The sequence below is a fragment of the Hibiscus syriacus genome, unplaced genomic scaffold (genome assembly GCF_006381635.1).
Source record: "Hibiscus syriacus cultivar Baekdansim isolate YM2019G1 unplaced genomic scaffold, ASM638163v2 tig00110576_pilon, whole genome shotgun sequence".
Classification (NCBI taxonomy): Eukaryota; Viridiplantae; Streptophyta; class Magnoliopsida; order Malvales; family Malvaceae; genus Hibiscus; species Hibiscus syriacus.
The window spans coordinates 47,194-67,120 of record NW_024062787.1 but is presented as its reverse complement, the minus strand read 5'-3'; the positions used below and the strand labels follow the sequence as shown (position 1 = coordinate 67,120).

At 36.0% G+C, this 19,927-nt stretch overlaps 1 protein-coding gene across 1 annotated transcript; it reads right to left on the bottom strand.

The window, feature by feature from the left end:
* Positions 1 to 607: 607 nt before the first annotated feature.
* On the bottom strand, positions 608 to 3,361 carry LOC120133059. The gene is made up of 3 exons (XM_039149717.1): positions 3,154 to 3,361; positions 2,650 to 3,065; positions 608 to 2,109 (listed from the first exon to the last, which is right to left on the bottom strand). The coding sequence occupies exons 1-3, from the start codon at positions 3,217 to 3,219 to the stop codon at positions 873 to 875; spliced, it is 1,719 nt and encodes a 572-aa protein (XP_039005648.1). The 5' UTR covers positions 3,220 to 3,361; the 3' UTR covers positions 608 to 872.
* Positions 3,362 to 19,927: the final 16,566 nt, after the last annotated feature.

Sequence of the window (19,927 nt, the reverse complement as noted above, 5' to 3'; positions counted from 1 at the left end):
TATATTATTATTAAATTAAAAATTCTAAATAATATTTTATAAAATATCAAACAATCAAATAATTTTTTGTGCAAATGAAATTATTAAATTAATATTGTAGGTGGAAAACATGAAACACTATTAAAAAAAATTGAAACATAAATTACATAACTTTAAAAGAAGTATCGATCCTTTTTATAAAAAGTATGGATACTTTCAATATAATATAATGTAATAGGTAAATTTGCAATGCAATCGGTATAAATATACCGGTTTACTTATAAAATAGGTAAATATAAGCGCTACCTATTACATTATATAAGCACTACCTAGTATGTTATTGTACTTTATAATATTTTCGGTTAAATAATATAACATAACCGATCTAAATTTTAACCGATCACTTATTTAACCGATCACACAATATATTAACCGTTTTTTAGGCGCCGCACCGCAGAACTACCGCACACTCCTCGTGGTCGCGGAGAAAGTAAAACATTTGTTGTGGAGCTAGCAAATAAAAAAAATCTAGTGGAATGTCAGAATGTCAGTCTGCTGCAGATAAAATATAAAAAAAAACCAAAGTCTTGTGCTTTTCTTCATATACTAAGTCAAAGAATCCACTGTTTTTAAACATTAATCTCCATTAAACTGAATTTTAAAGGGGGAAAAAAACTTTTTAGGCCAAGCCAAGAGTAGAAATTCAGAAATGAAGTTTTCTGTACACGTGGTAGATAAACACGTAAAAGAAGAAAGGTGATGACAAAATTTCCCGACAGGTTACTCTTTTTGTACAAACAGGCAAATTTGTAAAGAGATTCATCTGCCGGTAAACATACCCTGTAACTTATAAAATCTTTGATATGACAGTAGAGTAGACTTGTAAGTAACAATCAGCAACTCAGTGCCTCGTACTTCATTGGAAGTGGACGATTAAACCCAACTTGTGATAGCAAATCCCCAACTGCAGCAAGATCCCTGCAAAATACACCTTGAAACGCATTTGTATTGGAACTATGACTGGCTGAAACATCTGATGAATTTGTTGAAGAAGCGAGATTGTCTTCCGGTTCTAACTTAGAGTTTGAATTTTGGGGTAGCGGCACTTGAATTGTCGAGTGCTTTGCTTGTTGTAAAGCACCAGCAGCTTTCTTCCATTTCTTTTCAGCTGCTGCTTCATCCATAATTGTAGACATCACGCTGGAATACCCTTTTTGAAGCAATCTGTAAAGAAGCAAAGCCGACATCCTGGCTCTGTCTTTAAAGGAGTCGAGATCGAGCTCGCCGGCGAACTCACATCGATCAATAAAGTTGGTAGCTTTATCCGGCTTGTGCCTCAAACACAGCAGCAAATGAGCTCTCTCAAGTTCAGACCTTGAGCACCCACGCCTCAAACCAATCAATGTATAATAATCAACATTTGCAGTCTCCCCAGAAGCAACCCTTTGCTTCAATCGTTGGATTCTAGTCGTTAATGCACAAAGCTTCCCCGGGATCTCCCTGTACCGAACATTGTGACGCTTCCAGGCCGGACCTGGAAGTTTCCTGTCTCGCAAAATGGAATTGTAAAGCAGTTTCAAGTGTTCGAGGTCGTGTAAACAATCAGGTAAGCATCGTATTGTTTCCAAAAGCATGGCCCTGGAGTCGAGCGCTTGGATACAAGATGGATCCAGAGCAAGCGTTTTGTTACAGTCGGTGATCGCCTCGGCTATTCGACCCAAGGCCTTGTAAGCGGAGGCTCGATGCATATAACACTCTGACAGGAAGCCCTGAGGGGCAGGGCGGCGACCCTCTACGATTTTGGAGAAATGGCGTATGGCTTCGGAGTATAGGCCGGCATCCAAAGCGGCGATGGCAGCAGTTCGACGGCGGATGAGGAATTTGATATATGAAAGAAGCTGGGAAATGTTTTCCAATTCAAAGAGAGATGTGGGATTGCGAGGAGGCGTCGTGGCGGCAGAGGAGATGTCTGAAGTATTAATGGTGGTAGGGAGAGAGAAGCCATCGTCAGACCAGCATATGCTTTCACGCCGGAATGCGGAAGAGGCTAGGCGTTTACCGGCTTGGAGGAGCGCCATGGCGTCCTCCATTAGTCCCAAGTGGCAGCATGCTTGGCCTAGAACTAAGTACCTGCATCAAAAATCGAGTTCCAAGTATGTTACAATTCAACAAATAACGAAATTACTTAACTGCCCTTGTCTAATAATTGAAGAGGGCTGGTTCATTAAATTATGTTTATTTTTAATATTTTTGGATTCTCTTAATTAGTGTTTGTTTCAGTTTTTAATCAGGTTTTATTTTATTTTATTATAAGTTAGGAACAAAATTAATTCATTTCTGTAGTTTCTCAAAGTTCATATATATAAATTGTATCCAACAGTCAACTAATAATAACATTTTAAAAAATACAAATTTAGAGAGATAAATTTACGTTTAATAAATTAATAATATAAGAGATTTTATATAATTTTAAAAATATATAAAATGGGTATTTTTAAGGGTGAATTAGTGGGAAATTCCATGGAGGCTGGCTCTGCATTTACTTCAATGCCAATAGAACAGAACATGCTCAATGCCAATAGAACAGAACATGTTCGCCTCCGATGACATTAATTAAGCAGAAAGATGAAAAAGGAAACGAAACCAAGGGAATAAAAGAGTGAAATTTACCTCCAATGCCCTTCTCTGTTGCAGTTCTTACTTAACCCAGCCATCACTTTCTTCTTCAAGTCCGAGACGGAGAAGCACTTGAAAGATGAGTCACAAGCAGGTGGGTCGGAGGATGAGTTATTACAAGGGAGAAGCTTGACTCGCTCCCTCGAGAGTGGCTGTGACGTGTTATCCGAGGAAACGGAGCCCGAGTCGTCGGCCGACATCTTGAGACTGGGAATGTAGTCTTGCAGCATATCAGCAATGTCCTTGAAACGCCTCAGGTACAGCAAAGACCTAGCTTTGAGTTCAAGAGCCGTCTCTAAACGAGGCGAGACAGCCAATGTCGCTTCCAGAAGATTAATAGCGGAAATGATGTCGTCTTGTTCTTGCGTTGCGATGAGGCTCCTTGCATCCTTTACATACTTTTCCACATGCTGCACAAAGAACACAATATTTCAGTAAAAACGAAAGTTCTTTGCAGAAGGTGCACAAAAAGATGGATTATTTCTCTTTTTGTTTTACCTTTCTGTTGCTAACCCACCAGTGTTTCTTCTGATCATTAACACCCAAACATGGAGAAACAGCCATGGATGTTTTAATTCCTTGCTGAAGAATCAATCAATTATCAACCATTACCCTCTGTCTCACTTTATTTCCTTGTTCCCAAAGCATGCATATATATGAGGAGAAATCTAGAGAAAGAAACAGTGGGAAAATGGAAAGTGAGTGGGGGAGAATGGATAAAACGTTGGTTTTATATCTAAATTGAAATGAAGATTCAGACTTCAGAGACTAGTAAATAAGGGAAGGTAGTGGAGAGAACAAATAATAATAATAATAATAATAATAATAAAGGATATTGCCAGCTTTGATCCCTCAACCTCATAGCTGGCATCATACCATTTTAGATTCCCTCTTAGCTACGCTATGTGGCCTATGACTATTAGACTAGATCCCAACTTTAAAAGATGTAAAAATAATGAACTTGTTTGTCCGGTGAATAAATGACTCTGACCGGGAATGACCGGTGAACTCACGGATTCAACTATTGGGGTGTCGTCGATAAGGAATCAAAATCCTCTGCCTCTTTATGGTGTGCCCCTTCCAATATGTTTCAACCATATTGAAGATATTAATTTTTTTATCCATATTATTATTATTAATATTATTAATATTATTATTATTATTATTATTATTATTATTATTATTATTAAATATATATTAAACATATATATATAAATAATAATTACAGACCAATTACAACTGGACCGGCCCAGTTACAAACAAACCAGAACCGGTCTAAATCAAACCAGAAACCCTAAACATTTGGGTTTCCAGTTAGGGTTTCCTAACCCTAATCTAAACCAGCCGCCTCATCACAACCGTTGGATCTGGCACGATCCAACGGTCCAGATTGCCCCAGATGGAAACCCTAGGGTCTGATACCCTAGGGACACGCGGCCGCCGTTGCTATCTCGCCGCCTCCGCCGCTGCCACGTCCCAACCGAATGCTCCAGAAGCTCCAACGCCAGCCGTCCACGCCACGGCTACGGGGTGAGTCACCACTGGTAGTCCGGTGACTCACCGAGACCCCCTCTTCGGACCGGTCCGACGGCTACAACGGTGGTGGCTATAAAAGCCACCACCCCAACCTGAAAAAAAGGACAGAGACAGAGAACGGGACAGAGAGACAGAAAAAAAAGAGAGAAACAGAAAAAAAAAACAGAGAAGATACAAACTATTACCAACGATCTCAGCAGCAAAGAACCAGAAGAAAAAAAAAAGAAAAAGGAAGAAGAGACTTACCGAGGAAGCCTCGACCACCGGATCTCGTCAGAACCTTCGAAACATCGAAGGTATTTTTGTAGATTCGCTCCGATTAGGAGCTTTATATTTATTAGTATAAAAATAATTTTTTCCGGCCACCGGATGCGGTGGCCGGCGGTGACATTCACGGCGGCACATGGTGGCCGACCGGTGACCGGCTTCCCTCCGATGAGGGAAGCTAGAGAGAAGGCAGAGAGTTTTAAAACTCTCTCAGTTTAGAGAGAGAGTGTGAAATGAAAAATGAAGGCTGGCCCTTCGGGCCAGCCGGTTTGGACCATATATAGTCCTTCCCGAACGACGTCGTTTCGGGAAAGACTATGCGCGTAATTATAAAATAGTTAAACCCCGTCCGCAGTCCTCCGAACTTGTAAACTTTACATTTTAGTCACTAAATTGAATTTATAATATTTTTAATTCAGTCTTCGAATTTTAATTTCTTTTATTTTAGTCCTTCATATTAAAATAATATATTTAGGATAAATTACAGATTTAATCCATTAATTTTAATAAATAATATTTTAATCCCTAGTTTATATTTTTAATTATTTGATTCTAATATCCGAATTTTAGATAATTTTATTTTAGTCACCAAATAAATAAATAAAGAAATAACATATTTAATCCCTATAATTTGATTAATTATGAATTAGATTTTTAATTTTATTTTTATTGTAATTTAGTCAGTTATTTTATATGTTTTCATTTATTTTATTGTTTTTAAATATATTATTTTAGTAGTATTTGTATTTTTATTTTATTATATTGTTAGATATTTTTATATTCATAAATATATAATAAATAGTATTTTTAAATATTTATTTTTAATATCGAAGAAAAGGACAGTCTTAATACAACTGGATGTCCTATTCTGATATTTTAAAATTAAAAATAAACAATATTATTTAAATTAATATTTATCAATATCAAAGAAAAGAGCTGTCTTAAGGCACCTAGAAGTTCTTTTCGGATATTTTTAAATAAATAAATATTTTTTATATAATTTTGAAATAATAGAATTATAAATTAAATATATTTTTGAATTTTTAAAATTTTAATAATAGAGCCAATTTATAATTAAAAAGTACCAATTTTGGGCGTTGTAGGGGTGCTAATCCTTCCCTAAACGTAACCGACCACGAATCCCTTTTTATTATTAAAAAGAACGAATTTTTGGTTATAAATGCAGATCAGTTCAATTTTTTTAATTGATGTTTTCTTAACTCTTTTAAAAAAAAATAATTTTTAGGTATTCGACCTACCTGACTCAAAAGGCCGATGGCGACTCCCAAATTATTTTCAAAAACATTTATTCACATCACTTTTCCCGCCAAACAAATAAATTCGTGCCCGGGCGAAAACCGGTTACGACAGCTTGGCGGCTCCACTGGGAACCTGGTCAAACTTTTAAAAATCAATTATAAATTGTCTTTATTAATTAAAAATTAAAAACTATATATTTAATTTTTTCTTTCTTTTCAAAATTTTTATATTTACTTATTATTTTCATAATATTTATATGTTTTATTTTATTTGCAAGTATTTTATTTCATTATTTATTTCTCTGTTGAAGGTTTGAACATTTCTCCTCACACACAACACTTGCATTGCATTACATAAAGCTCTATAATTGAGTTGTCCCTTTTAAGTGGGAGTGAAAGCGACGTCTTCGTGAGAATTTATTCTCCGTGTCAGACCTAGCAAGTAACTTTCGGGGTTCATATGCTCTATGTCTTCGTGAGAATTTATTCTCCGTGTCAGGCATAGAGAAATGTATCCCCTCGAATTGAACTCGATCCACTTTAGTCTGTAATGGACTAGGATTGAGGGTTAGCAGCCTAAGGGGGCACTAACATGGACAATTCGAGTACCTTTACTCCTAGATCTGAAACCCTGCATATAAAAACCTTAGAAACTCTTCCAATCCGAAGTCATGCCGAAATTTTGTCCAAAATAGGTGTACACACAGGAGAAATGAATTCTGTCTTTTCTGTTAATTTATTTATTGTTTAAATTACATGTTTATTTAAATTATTTAAATTCAGAAAAGCATGTTTAAATAAAGAATATTTATGTAAATGTTATTATTAAATTTCTTTATTATGTAAACTAATTTATTTTCTTTTTGTGTGTTCTTTATTTTTCTGTTTGCATTGCATCATACAGGATAAAAGACATTGATCCTTGTGTTAATTGTCTCATTGGAAAGCCTTCATCTATGGATAAAAAGTGTTCAAATCAAGTAATTCTAAACTCAGAAGTAAGACAATGGGCTGAAGACTTACAAAGACAAGAAGGAGACAGTTTGCAGGATGATTATGTATCTGACTTGGCCAGTTATGCTCCAGTTTCACTAAAAAGAAATGATATGCAAGATTTGCGAAGCATTTGGGAAAGTTGGGATTCAAACAAAAAATTGCAGTTTTATCAGACTTACGGAGACATCCCATATTTGCTCTATGTTGAAGTTGATGATGAATTACTCAGAGCCCTAATTCAATTCTGGAATTCAGGGTACAATTGCTTCACTCTCAATAAAGAAGACTTGGTCCCTACTATTGAAGAATACACAACTTTGTTACATATCGAAGGGGCTTTGGAGAATCGAATCTATTCAAAGTCAATTAAAACTCAACCCTTTCGAGTTAAATTAGCAAAGATTGCCGGGGTACGAGAAGAATGGGTAGCATCCCGTACAAAACAAAAAGGAGAAAGCGAAGGCATTGCTTGGACCAACATTAGAGAACTTATTCAGAGCCATCCAGATATTAAAGTATGATTCGATTTATTTGCTCTGGGTATATATGGTATGGTCATCTTCCCAAAAGTATTGGGATATGTTGAAGCTGCAGTGGTAGATTTGTTTGAGCAGCTACCGAAAAAGATTAATCCTGCTTCTGCAATTCTAGTAGAGACTTTCAGATCGTTAAATGCTTGTAGAAAGTTAGGAGGTGGACGATTCTCAGGGTGTACCCAGTTGTTATATGTTTGGATCCGTAGTCATTTCTGGAGAACAGAAAAGGTTTCATACCGATGCTTTAATACAGATTATTCACCATTAAAGGAATTTCTGGAGCAGGAATGGCCTAAAGAAATTAAGAAAGATATGTGGATTAATGCCTTTCGAAATCTGCAAAGCAATGACGTTGTTTGGCGAGCCCCGTGGCAAATACAAAGGGAATTCTTTTACAGGTGTGGTGATTACAACTGGATAATGCTGCTCGGATTATGGGGAGGAATTGGATATGCACCACTTCTGGTTATAAGACAGTATGAAGGTCGTCAATTTGTACCTGTCACTGCTGGACTACAGTCATCTGAGTTCGCATTCCACAACAAAAATTATAAAAGAAATATCATGGAAGCCGTTACAGCTTGGAAAACAACTTTTTATATTCGAGCTAAAGCAGCAAAAGAAATGCTAACTCCTGATTATGAAGATTGGAGATCTGTCAGAAAAAACGAAAATATTCCTCTACCAGATCAAAATGAGGATATTTCTATGGAAGATCGCATTAAGGTGGTTCCATCAGAGATTGAAATCTTGAGAGCTGAGTTTGAAGCAGAAAGAGATGGTTGGTCGAAAGAGTTAGAGCAAATGAGACAAGATAAAGCTATGTTGGGGGTTGACATTGACTTTTATTCATCACAATGTGCAATGTTGAGAAAAGATAAAGAAAAAGGTGAGGATGAGTACAGATCCTTACAGAAAAATTACCAAGAGTTATATAAATCCCGAAAAGCATCAGGACCCAACCAATCGACGGTACAGATGACCAAAGAATTGAACATTGAGAAAAGACGAGTTGAAGATCTGAAAGGAAAGAATAACCGTCTACTCAAAAGCCTGGAAAAAGGAAAGCAAAAAATGGAAGATTTCAAGGTTGACAGAAGAGAGCGAATTATAAAACACAAGGCTGAACACCGCGAGATCATGAATGAAATGCAAAGAGAAAGGGATCGAGCCAAAGATTTAGAAGAGATAAAGAATGACATCTTTGATAAATTTGAAGGCGAGAAAAATATCATGTTTAAGGGATTTGAATCTGAAATGAACCAGTTGATTACTGAACTTGAAGTCAGAGGCCAAAAGATGGAAGAATCCAATATTGAAAAGGAAAAATGGGAGCTGGAAAGGAAAAATTTCAACACCAGACTTGAGGTAGAGCAGGAGGTGGCTAGCAATTGGATGCAAAGATGTAGAAACAAGGATGTTCAAATCCAGAAGCTTAATCAAAGAACACAAGAAGCACGAACAAAACTTGAAGAAGATCTGGATCAGTCTAGAAATAAAAACTCAGAGTTTAATGCTTACATTTTGCAACTTGAAGAATCATTGTTTCAAGAAAAGGTTCGTCTAGGACCTAATGATCTCAAAGAAAGTAATGAGGAAAATGCTTCACTACGAAGACGCATTAGAGATCTTGAAAAAATTCTGCACAATTGTCAAGTCAGAATCACTGAGTTAGAGCAAACTCTTGAAGGAACGAATGAACAATGGCAAAAGTCAACTGAGTTCTATGTCGAAAGAAGTGAAGAAAGAAGCAATATGGTGTTCGAGGCCATGGTACAAATGAGCGAAGTTGCTAGATATGTTGGGGAATTAGCTGTTGAAGCCAAAATAATTGAGCATCATGTTGATCCAGTTTCTAAGTGCGGAAAGAAGGTGTCATGGTTAATGAAAGAAATTATAGAGCTTAATAGGAAAGCTATACCTTATCTGTAGTTATGAAATATTATAAAGAAACTTTTGTATGCCAATGAAAGTTGTTCTATGACAGTTAACTTTTTGGGATCAATGTTTTTTACATACATGCATTTTGCATACATTCATCATTCATTTCATAATTTTCGCTATGAATTATTTTATTTATTAAGTTAAAATTCATTAATTAAAATTTGAAAAAATAATATTAAAAGATTTTTCAATCGCAGTTACTCTGGCCAAAAGAGAAATATTACATCACTACGGTACTAGACAAGCTACTAGGAGAATTATGGAGGATAAAATACAGCGTATTGAGGAATAGCATCATAAAGAACAAGAAGAAATGAGAATGAAGCTGGAAAAAATTGAAGCCAGTATTGCAAATTCACAAGACAGTATGATGAAGAAGATAGAGGACATGTTTAAAAGGCAGGCTATCAGTGGAAAAATGCATGAAAATCCTGTATCTTTTGACCAAGAACCCATATATCCTCTAGGTTTTCAACCAGAACCAATTTATCACTCTAGTATTATACCTATACAAATCAATGCTCGTACATCTGCATTACAAGAAGCCAAACCACATGAAGATCAACAAGTGGATCCTGCCTCTTCAAGAAAAATTCCGCTTATATCAGAGGTGAAAATAGGAGATATGAATACTGAGCATTTGATCCCAGATTTGAATGAGCTGAATGAGAAACAAAAAGTAAATGAAGAACTGACCAGACAGATCAAGAGCTTAGAAGAACGAATGAAATCCGTGGAAATAACTGAATCGTTCTATGGGTTTGATGCTAGTGAGTTGAGTTTGGTTCCAGACTTAATCCTTCCCATCAAGTTCAAGGCTCCCGAATTTGATAAATATGATGGTACTACATGCCCTTCATCCCACATTACTATGTTTTGTCGAAGAATGGCAGGATATGTGAAGGACGAGAAATTGTTAATTCACTGCTTTCAGGATAGTTTGACAGGACCGGCTTTAAAATGGTATACTCAATTGACCAAAGCCAACATTAGATCCTGGAAAGATCTGGCTAAAGCATTCTTAGAGCAGTATCGCCATGTAACAGACATGGTTCCTGATAGATGGACTCTCCAGAATTTGGAGAAAAAGAATAACGAAACATTCAGACAGTATGCCCAGAGATGGCGTGACACTGCAGCCCAAGTTCAACCACCTTTGTCAGAAAAAGAGGCCACAGTGATGTTGTCCATACATTGAAGGCTCCTTATTTAAACCATCTAATGGGGAATGCAACCAGAAATTTTGCAGATTTGGTCATTTCTGGAGAATTAATTGAAAATGTCTTGAAAAGTGGCAAGATTGAATCAAATGATGGGTCTAGTTCCAAAAGACCTACGTACCGGAAAAAGGAGAATGAAGTTAACAATGCAAATTCTTACAGCAAGGATTCATCGAAAAGCGTTACAATAACCCAGCCAAGGGTTAAGAAAGAGGAAACAAACACTAATCGAGCAGAGTCCAGAGGATCTCGAAAGGAAAATGAAAGGTTGTCTTTTACACCTTTACCAGTACCATATGCAGAGATCTATGATTCGCTGTTAAAAGCAGATGTTATACGGCCTTATCCTTTGGTTCCCATGCAACCACCATTTCCTCCTTGGTATGATACAAAGGCACACTGTGTTTACCATGAAGGAATTACGGGTCATTCCATTGAAAACTGTTTAGCATTCAAAAGGGTGGTTCAAAATTTGATCAACACCGGGAAGTTGGAATTCAATACACCATCTGCATCAAATCATCCATTGCCAAATCATGGAGATAAAAATGTAAATGCAATTCAGGAAGAGAACAGAAAGAAAGCAAAAACTGACATTTCTGAAATTAAATCTCCGTTTGTTTGGGTATTCCAACAACTCTCTTTAGCCGGTATAATTCCACAACAATTCAGGCCAAAGCAGAATGAAGGCAAGAATTATTGTGAATATCATCAGAAGAAAGGGCATAAAATTCAACTATGTCCTGAGTTTAGGGATTTGGTGCAAAAGTTGATGAACAACAGAGAAATAGAATTCTTTGAAGAAGAACTAGGGAAAAAAGAAGATGATGTTTGCTCATCAGAGGATTCTAAACCAAGTCAAAGAATAAATGATCCTGTGATCATTAATGTGAAATCATCTACGGCGATTCATGCACCAATAAAGCCAAAAGTAGTTATTACCACTCCTCTACCATTTCCATATAAAGATACCCGCAGGGTACCTTGGAATTATACTACCAATGTTTCAATGGTAGGACGATCTGTTTCTCTAGATAAAACAGAAAAGAAAATACAGAGTTTGGGTACCACATCGACGTCTGAAGCAGTGAGCGAGGTCGGTTTCTTTACAAGAAGTGGGAGATGTTACTCTCCCGAAACATCCAATGCTTCAGAACAAATGAAAGCAAAAGGAAAAGCCATGGCAATACCTCAGAAGGTATTTGAAGATGAATCCCTTCCAGCATTCAATGAGCCTGTGACAGAAAAACAAGCTCAAGAATTTTTGAAATTCCTGAAACATAGTGAGTATAGTGTGGTTGAACAACTACACAAACAACAAGCGAGAATTTCTATTCTTGATCTATTGATGAATTCAGAAGCGCATAGGAATGCTTTGATGAAAATTCTCAATCAAACATTTATCCCCGAAGATATATCCCTCAATAAACTTGACAGAATTGTGGGACATATAGCCGCTGACAATTACATAACGTTCACAGATGATGAAATACCAGAAGGCGAAATGGGGTCAGTAAAAGCTTTGAACATCACGACACATTATCATGGTCATGTGTTGCCAGGAGTATTGATTGACAATGGATCTGCTCTCAACTTGATGCCTCTAATTACACTTCAAAGAATGCCTCTGGATCAATCACACATGAAGAGTTATCAGAATGTGGTACGAGCATTTGATGGTACTCAAAAAGAAGTGCTTGGGAAAATGGAAATACCGTTGCTAATCGGCCCAGTCGTGTACAATATTGACTTTGTGGTGATGGACATCCACCCCACATATAATTGTCTATTAGGGAGGCCATGGATTCATTCAGCAGGAGCCGTTCCTTCTTCATTACATCAGAAATTGAAATTTGTTGTTGATGGACAACTAATATGCGTCAGTGCTGAAGAAGAAATCATTGTGTCTGTAACAAGCGATGTTCCATATATCGACACCAATGATGAGGCTCTTGAATGCTCTTTTCGAGCTCTTGAATTTGTAAATGCAACCTTTATTGCAGAAGGAAACCAAATTCCATATCCCAGATTGTCTGATTGCACCAAGATGACGGTACAACAAACTTTAGGCATCGGAGCTAAAGCTGGGAGAGGTCTAGGAAAGAATCTTCAAGGGATTTCAGTTCCTATCAGTATAAAGATGAAAAAAGACCGTTTTGGGCTAGGGTTTAAGCCCAATTTTCAGCAAAAGAACAAAGAGATGAAAAGAAGATGTGAAGACAGAAAGGCAAAGTTGAAAGGAGGAGAAATCCTTTGGAAACACATGTCTTTCCCACAGTTGAAGACAACATTCAGATCAGGGGGAACAATTAATGTAGAACAGCAGCTTGTTGAAGCCTTTAAAGAAGAGAAGTTGACGAAAGATCAAGACATAGTTGAAGAAGCTATGAATGGATTATTTGTCAACATGGTCATGAATGACAACAAAACTGGCAAATACTTGGATAGGATTCGACCATGTCTTCCTGGAGAAACACTCACCAATTGGACCACTGAAGATCTTCCTATAGTTTTTAATATTAATGCAGAGTAATATTCAGAACTAATCTTTATGTTTAGCTCAAAAATATGAAAACTTTTTGTTATCTTGTAAAAGAAATTATGTTAAATATAAGAAATTTCCTTTTAAATTTTCAGATGGCAATCATTCTTTACATTTTCTTACATTTTTACATTTATTTATTTCATAAATTTACTATATTCTTTCGGAAATATGTCCGATTTAAATTTGCAGGTGTCACAGTGTTAATAGCATGTTTATTCCTAGATTTAATCCAGTGATAAATTTAGAGCAGCCTATATGTCTGGAAGAAATCAATGGTTGTGAGGATGAACTGGAATGTGATATTCCTACTGAACTATTAAGATTGGTAGAAAAAGAGGACAAACAAATTCTACCACACAAGGAAGAGGTTGAAACTGTGAATTTGGGAACATATGAAGAAATAAAAGAGGTGAAAATTGGTACCACTCTGACAGTCCAGATAAAACAAGAATTGATAAATCTCCTTCAAGAGTTCAAAGATATCTTTGCCTGGTCTTATCAAGATATGCCCGGTTTAAGCACAGATATAGTGATACACAAGCTTCCAATCAATCCAGAATATAAACCGGTTCAACAAAAGCTCAGAAGAATGAGGCCAGAAATGTTGTTGCAGATCAAAGAAGAAGTGATGAAACAGATCAATGCAGGTTTCCTACAGGCATCTAAATACCCAGAATGGGTAGCCAACATTGTTCCCGTACCAAAGAAAAATGGAAAAGTTCGAATGTGCGTGGATTACAGAGATCTCAACAAAGCTAGTCCGAAAGATAGCTTTCCATTGCCCCACATAGATACATTGGTGGACAATACTGCAGGACACGCATGGTTTTCATTTATGGATGGCTTTTTAGGATATAATCAGATAAAAATGAATCCTGAAGACATGGAAAAAACAACATTTATAACCATGTGAGGCACATTCTGTTATAAAGTGATGCCATTTGGATTGAAAAATGCAGGGGCAACATATCAAAGAGCCATGGTAACTTTGTTTCATGACATGATGCACAAAGAGATTGAAGTATATGTAGATGACATGATTGCCAAATCCAGAATGGAAGAAGAGCATATTCAAAATCTGAGAAAGCTTTTCCAGAGATTGAGGAAATATCAATTAAAGCTCAACCCCGCTAAATGCACTTTTGGGGTAACTTCTGGGAAACTTTTGGGATTTGTAGTCAGCAAAAAAGGAATCGAGATTGATCCAGATAAAGTCAAAGCAATTCAAGATCTTCCACCACCCAATACAAAAAAAGAAGTTCGAGGATTTTTGGGAAGATTAAATTATATATCTCGGTTCATTTCTCAATTAACTGACAAATGTGATCCAGTGTTCAAATTACTTCGAAAGAATAATCCTGAAGTCTGGAATGAAGAATGTCAAGAAACTTTGGATATTATTAAGAAGTATTTATCCAATGCCCCCATTTTAGTATCACCAATACCTGATAGACCATTAATTCTCTACTTGACGGTCTTCGAAAATTCGATGGGATGTGTACTAGGACAGCATGATGAATCAGGAAGGAAAGAAAAAGCTATTTATTATCTGAGCAAGAAATTTACCGATTGTGAAGTTCGATATCCACCAATACAAAAATTATGTTGTGCTTTGGTGTGGACTACTCGAAGACTCAGACAATATATGTTATATCATACTACTTGGTTGATATCCAAACTTGATCCTTTAAAGTTCTTAATGGAATCACCAGCTTTAACAGGCAGAATGGCTAGATGGCAGATGTTATTATCTGAGTTTGATATTATCTATGTCAACCAAAAAGCGATAAAAGGAAGTGTCATAGCTGATTTTTTGGCCAGTCGTGTATCAAATGATTATCAGCCTTTGAACTTCAATTTTCCCGATGAAGATCTGTTATGCATATCCATGAATGAAGAAGTCAAAACAAATGATGCATTTGCAACTTGGAAGCTTTATTTTGACGGAGCATCTAATGCTTTGGGACGAGGAATTGGGGCAGTGTTAATTTCTCCAGAAAATATTTATTATCCCTTTACAAGCAGACTGGAGTTCTTTTGCACCAATAACATGGCGGAATATGAAGCTTGTGTCATGGGGTTGAAAGCAGCTATAGAAAGAAAAATCAAATTTCTCAAGATATATGGAGATTCATCGTTAGTGGTGTATCAATTGCGAGGAGAATGGGAAACAAAAGATCCCAAATTGTTGGAATACCGAAATTTTACCCTCGAATTAGTAAAATAATTTGAGAGAGTTACCTTCAATTATCTCCCTCGAGAAGAAATCAAATGGCAGATGCTTTGGCTACATTAGCTGCTATGTTTCAGGCAACTAAGAAAGTTGATATGATGCCAATCAAAATGCAAGTATATGAAATTCCTGCACATTGTTATAGTGTGGAAGAAGAGGTAGATGGTAAACCGTGGTATCATGATATTCTGCAATATATCAAAAATCAAAGTTATCCACCAAATGCATCGGAAATTGATAAAAGAACTTTGAGAAGAATGGCTGCTGGATATTTTCTTGATGGAGAGATTATGTATAGAAGAAGCAGTGATCAAATGCTATTGAGATGTTTAAATACTAGCGAAGCTCGAAATGTCATTGAAGAAGTACACAGCGGAATATGTGGAACACATGCAAATGGTCTTTCCATGGCCAGAAAAATAATGAGATATGGATACTATTGGGCTACCATGTACACAGATTGCATTGATTATGCAAGGAAATGTCATAAATGCCAGATATATGCAGACAAGATTCATGTACCCCCATCTCCTTTACATGTAATGACAGCACCCTGGCCATTTTCTATGTGGGGAATAGATGTCATTGGAGCAATCACACCAAAAGCATCGAATGGACATTGTTTCATCCTTGTGGCAATTGATTATTTTACCAAATGGGTTGAAGCTGCTTCATACACCAATATTAAGAGGTCCACAGTCTGCAAATTCATAAAGAAAGAGATAGTTTGTCGATATGGCCTACCAGAGAGGATCATTACAGATAATGCTCTGAACCTGAATAACAAAATGATGACCGAACTTTGTGCACAGTTTAAGATCAAACATGCAAATTCAGTGGCATATCGTCCAAAGATGAATGGGGCAGTTGAAGCAGCAAATAAGAACATCAAGAGAATCATTACAAAGACTACTGAAACTTACAAAGATTGGCACGAGAAGTTACCTTTTGCTCTATATGCATACCGAACTACTGTTCGAACATCTACTGGGGCAACGCCTTTTTCTTTAGTCTACGGGATGGAAGCAGTCTTACCAATTGAAGTTGAGATTCCATCGCTTCGAATATTGAGAGAAAAAAAATTGGATGAATCTGAATGGATCCAAGCTAGAGTTGATCAATTGAACCTTATTGAGGAGAAAAGATTGAAAGCTATTTGCCATGGACAGATGTATCAAAAACGGATGATGAAGTCTCATGACAAAAAAGTACATCCAAGAGCATTCCAAGAGGGTGATCTAGTACTAAAAAAGATTTTGCCTATACATAAAGATTTCCGTGGGAAATGGATGCCTAATTGGGAAGGGCCATACATTGTGAAAAAGGCCTTTTCCGGAGGAGCATTGATCTTGGCAGAAATGGATGGAAAAATTCTGAGAAATCCAATAAACTCGGATTCTGTCAAGAAATATTATGCTTGAAGTCTTAAAAAAAAAAAAAAAAGGGGGGGTCAAGGTGAAAACCCGTAAAGGGCATCTTATAACCAAAGGAAGGATTTGAGTTGAAAACCTGAAAAGGCGGTTCAAATGCAGGTTGATATTAGGCATCTGGCAATTGAACTTTCTGAAGATTTTGACAGTTTGGGAGAAACTTCACATCTACAAGCATTTTGACAACGTTTGAGATCTTCCAGACAAAAGCTTACATCATTTCTCTAAATTGTGTCAACTTGATTAATTTAGAAATACTTATGCTTATAATTTGTTGAGACATTTGAATTTTTATCATTCTTATGCTTGCCATAACTTTGAATACAATTCTATATATTTCAAGTTCAATTTATTGGAGATTCAATTTATTTTTGGAAATTCAATTTATTCTTTTCTATTGACTTAACATAATTTTGAAATAATTTAAAGATTTCTGAATATCACTTTATGTTAATACTTTTGAATACATGGAATACAAAGTAAGAAAAATCATCACTAGCTTAAAGCCATGAACATCAAGATTATTACACGGGATCCTACCTACAACAAAGTTGAATCCGCCAAATCTACTCATCAATTGCTCCAATCGATCACCATTCAGTTCTTGCACATCTGTTTTCAAAAATATACTAAGACAATAGAAGGTGATCTTTGCAGCACTGATTCCAACAAAAGGAAACAAGACATTGATATCACTGGGAAATATGTCTCTATACAGATCCTTGTGTATGGTTTTTTAAGGAAACCTAGAAGCATTTCCACCTCATCAGGTTCAAGTGGAGTAACTTTATTCCTTCCAACCCATACTAGATTCCATTTTCAGCACTCATCAAGAACATACTTCTGGACACTCGAAGGTGACTCATTGTCATAAGCTTCAAAAGCCTTACAGATCATTTCTGTCAATTTGGCACTTCCTGTACATGTGTATAAACAGTTCAACTTTGTTCTTGGATCCCATGAAAGCCATCATTTCTTTGTCAATGGAAAAGCATCAGCACATGGAGGAAGCAGAATAAGAGAAAATCTATTCTTAATTGGCAGAATTATGAATATAGCCCTTTTCAGTGTAGTAGCATGGAAATACTTCGAATCTACAAATTCTGGCTCTACATCAAATAAGTGTTGTGATATCTTAGTCCAATCATTAACTGAAAGATGAATTTGCTCAATAGCATTTTCTGGAAGTGTTCTTTGAGTTATCTGATCTGATTTGGCAGAACCAATCATTGAATTTGGAAGATGAATTTGCTCAATAGCATCTTCTGGAAGTGTTCTTTGAGTTATCTGATCTGATTTGGCAGAACCAATCATTGAATTTGGAAGATGAATTTGCTCAATAGCATCTTCTGGAAGTGTTCTTTGAGTTATCTGATCTGATTTGGCAGAACCAATCATTGAATTTGGAAGATGAATTTGCTCAATAGCATCTTCTGGAAGTGTTCTTTGAGTTATCTGATCTGATTTGGCAGAACCAATCATTGAATTTGGAAGATGAATTTGCTCAATAGCATCTTCTGGAAGTATTCTTTGAGTTATCTGATCTGATTTGGCAGAACCAATCATTGAATTTGGAAGATGAATTTGCTCAATAGCATCTTCTGGAAGTGTTCTTTGAGTTATCTGATCTGATTTGGCAGAACCAATCATTGAATTTGGAAGATGAATTTGCCAATAGCATCTTTTGGAAGTGTTCTTTGAGTTATCTAATCTGGTTTGGTAAAAATTACAGAACCAATCATTGGAATTAAAAGATGAACTGCATGATCGTCTTCATTAAGAAGTTTCTTTTCAAGCTTCTTTTGCTTATTCCTTTCTCAAAAATCATAGCCCAAGTTTCACCTTTTCTTGTAATTGGGATCATTGCATAATGACTTCCTATCTTTTACCAGAAGAAGTGCATCAGCAGCCTTAGTCATTTGCACAGCACATATAAAATTTATCAATTTTACAATTGATGAATCTGGACCACATTTCTACATGGCTATTGAAGCTTCAGCACTTGAGAATCCCATTTTTGTCAAGTATAACAGTTTATTCTCCTCATCAGAATCAGAATTCAAGATTTCTCGGTATTAGAAGAACTATCGATATCTGTGAAATCATCTTGAAAGGTCACTTCATAATCAGATGAGTTGTTATCAGAATCAACATGTTGTATGAATACAAGTTTTTCAAGAGCCTATACTATTGAGTTTTATTCTCAAGAGGTTTTGTTACATAATATCTACATTTACATTTGTCAAAGAAGATAGATTCTCTGATTTGAAGAAGAAAGATCTATTGGGTTTTTACAATTGAAGAAATACTCAATTCACCAGTCTGAAATCAAATAAATTAACATTCATGCATCATATTTTAGGTATTTACAAAAATAGGTGCATTTTCATTCATTTTATTCTTGTTGAATTTTTAACAGGAATTTCAAAGACTTTAGCAAAGATTCAAATCATCATTTGATGGATTATCTTTTCCAGAGAAGGTTCATAATGAGAAGAATTCATCTGAAAAAGGAAGAAGAAGTTCATAATGAGAAGAATTTGTTCAACCTTTTACCTGAATCCATAATTTGATGGATCAGCTTTTCCAGAGAAAGTTCATAATAAGAAGAACTCATCTGAAGAAGGAAGAAGAAGTTCATAATGAGAAGAATTTGTTCAACCTTTTACCTGAATCCATCATTTGATGGATCAGCTTTTCCAGAGAAAGTTCATAATGAGAAGAACTCATCTGAAGAAGGAAGAAGAAGTTCATAATGAGAAGAATTTGTTCAACCTTTTACCTGAATCCATCATTTGATGGATCAGCTTTTCCAGAGAAAGTTCATAATGAGAAGAACTCATCTGAAGAAGGAAGAAGAAGTTCATAATGAGAAGAATTTGTTCAACCTTTTGCTTGAATTCATCATTTGATGGATCAACATTGCCAGGTAGAGTTCATAATGAGAAGAACTCGTCATCTGAAGAAGAAAGAAGAAGTTCATAATAAGAAGAACTTGTTCAACTTTTTGCATAATTCTATCGCAGAAGGAGATAGATTAGCATCAGCCTTTCTAGAAAAAGTTCATAATGAGAAGAACTCATCAAGAGCTTATTCAACCTTTTGAATGACTCTATCACAGAAAGGAGGTCATCATCATCCCCAGCAGAAAGTTCATAATAAGAAGAACTTATCTGGAGAGAGAGAAGAATTTATTCAATATCTCTATCATGATCAAAGTAAAGTCAAAATGGATAAAAAAATTTATTATCTTTTCATCTTTGCCCTATTCTTGTTAACACAAGAATGAGCAAAGAGGGGCAGCTG

Bases quoted from the DNA above. Each gene is read 5' to 3' on its own strand.
- LOC120133059 (XM_039149717.1), bottom strand. From the start codon at position 3,219: ATGGCTGTTTCTCCATGTTTGGGTGTTAATGATCAGAAGAAACACTGG. The intron at 3,066-3,153 runs GTAAAACAAAAA...TTCTTTGTGCAG, and splicing joins GGTGGGTTAGCAACAGAAAG to CATGTGGAAAAGTATGTAAA. The intron at 2,110-2,649 runs GTAAATTTCACT...TTTTTGATGCAG, and splicing joins AACAGAGAAGGGCATTGGAG to GTACTTAGTTCTAGGCCAAG.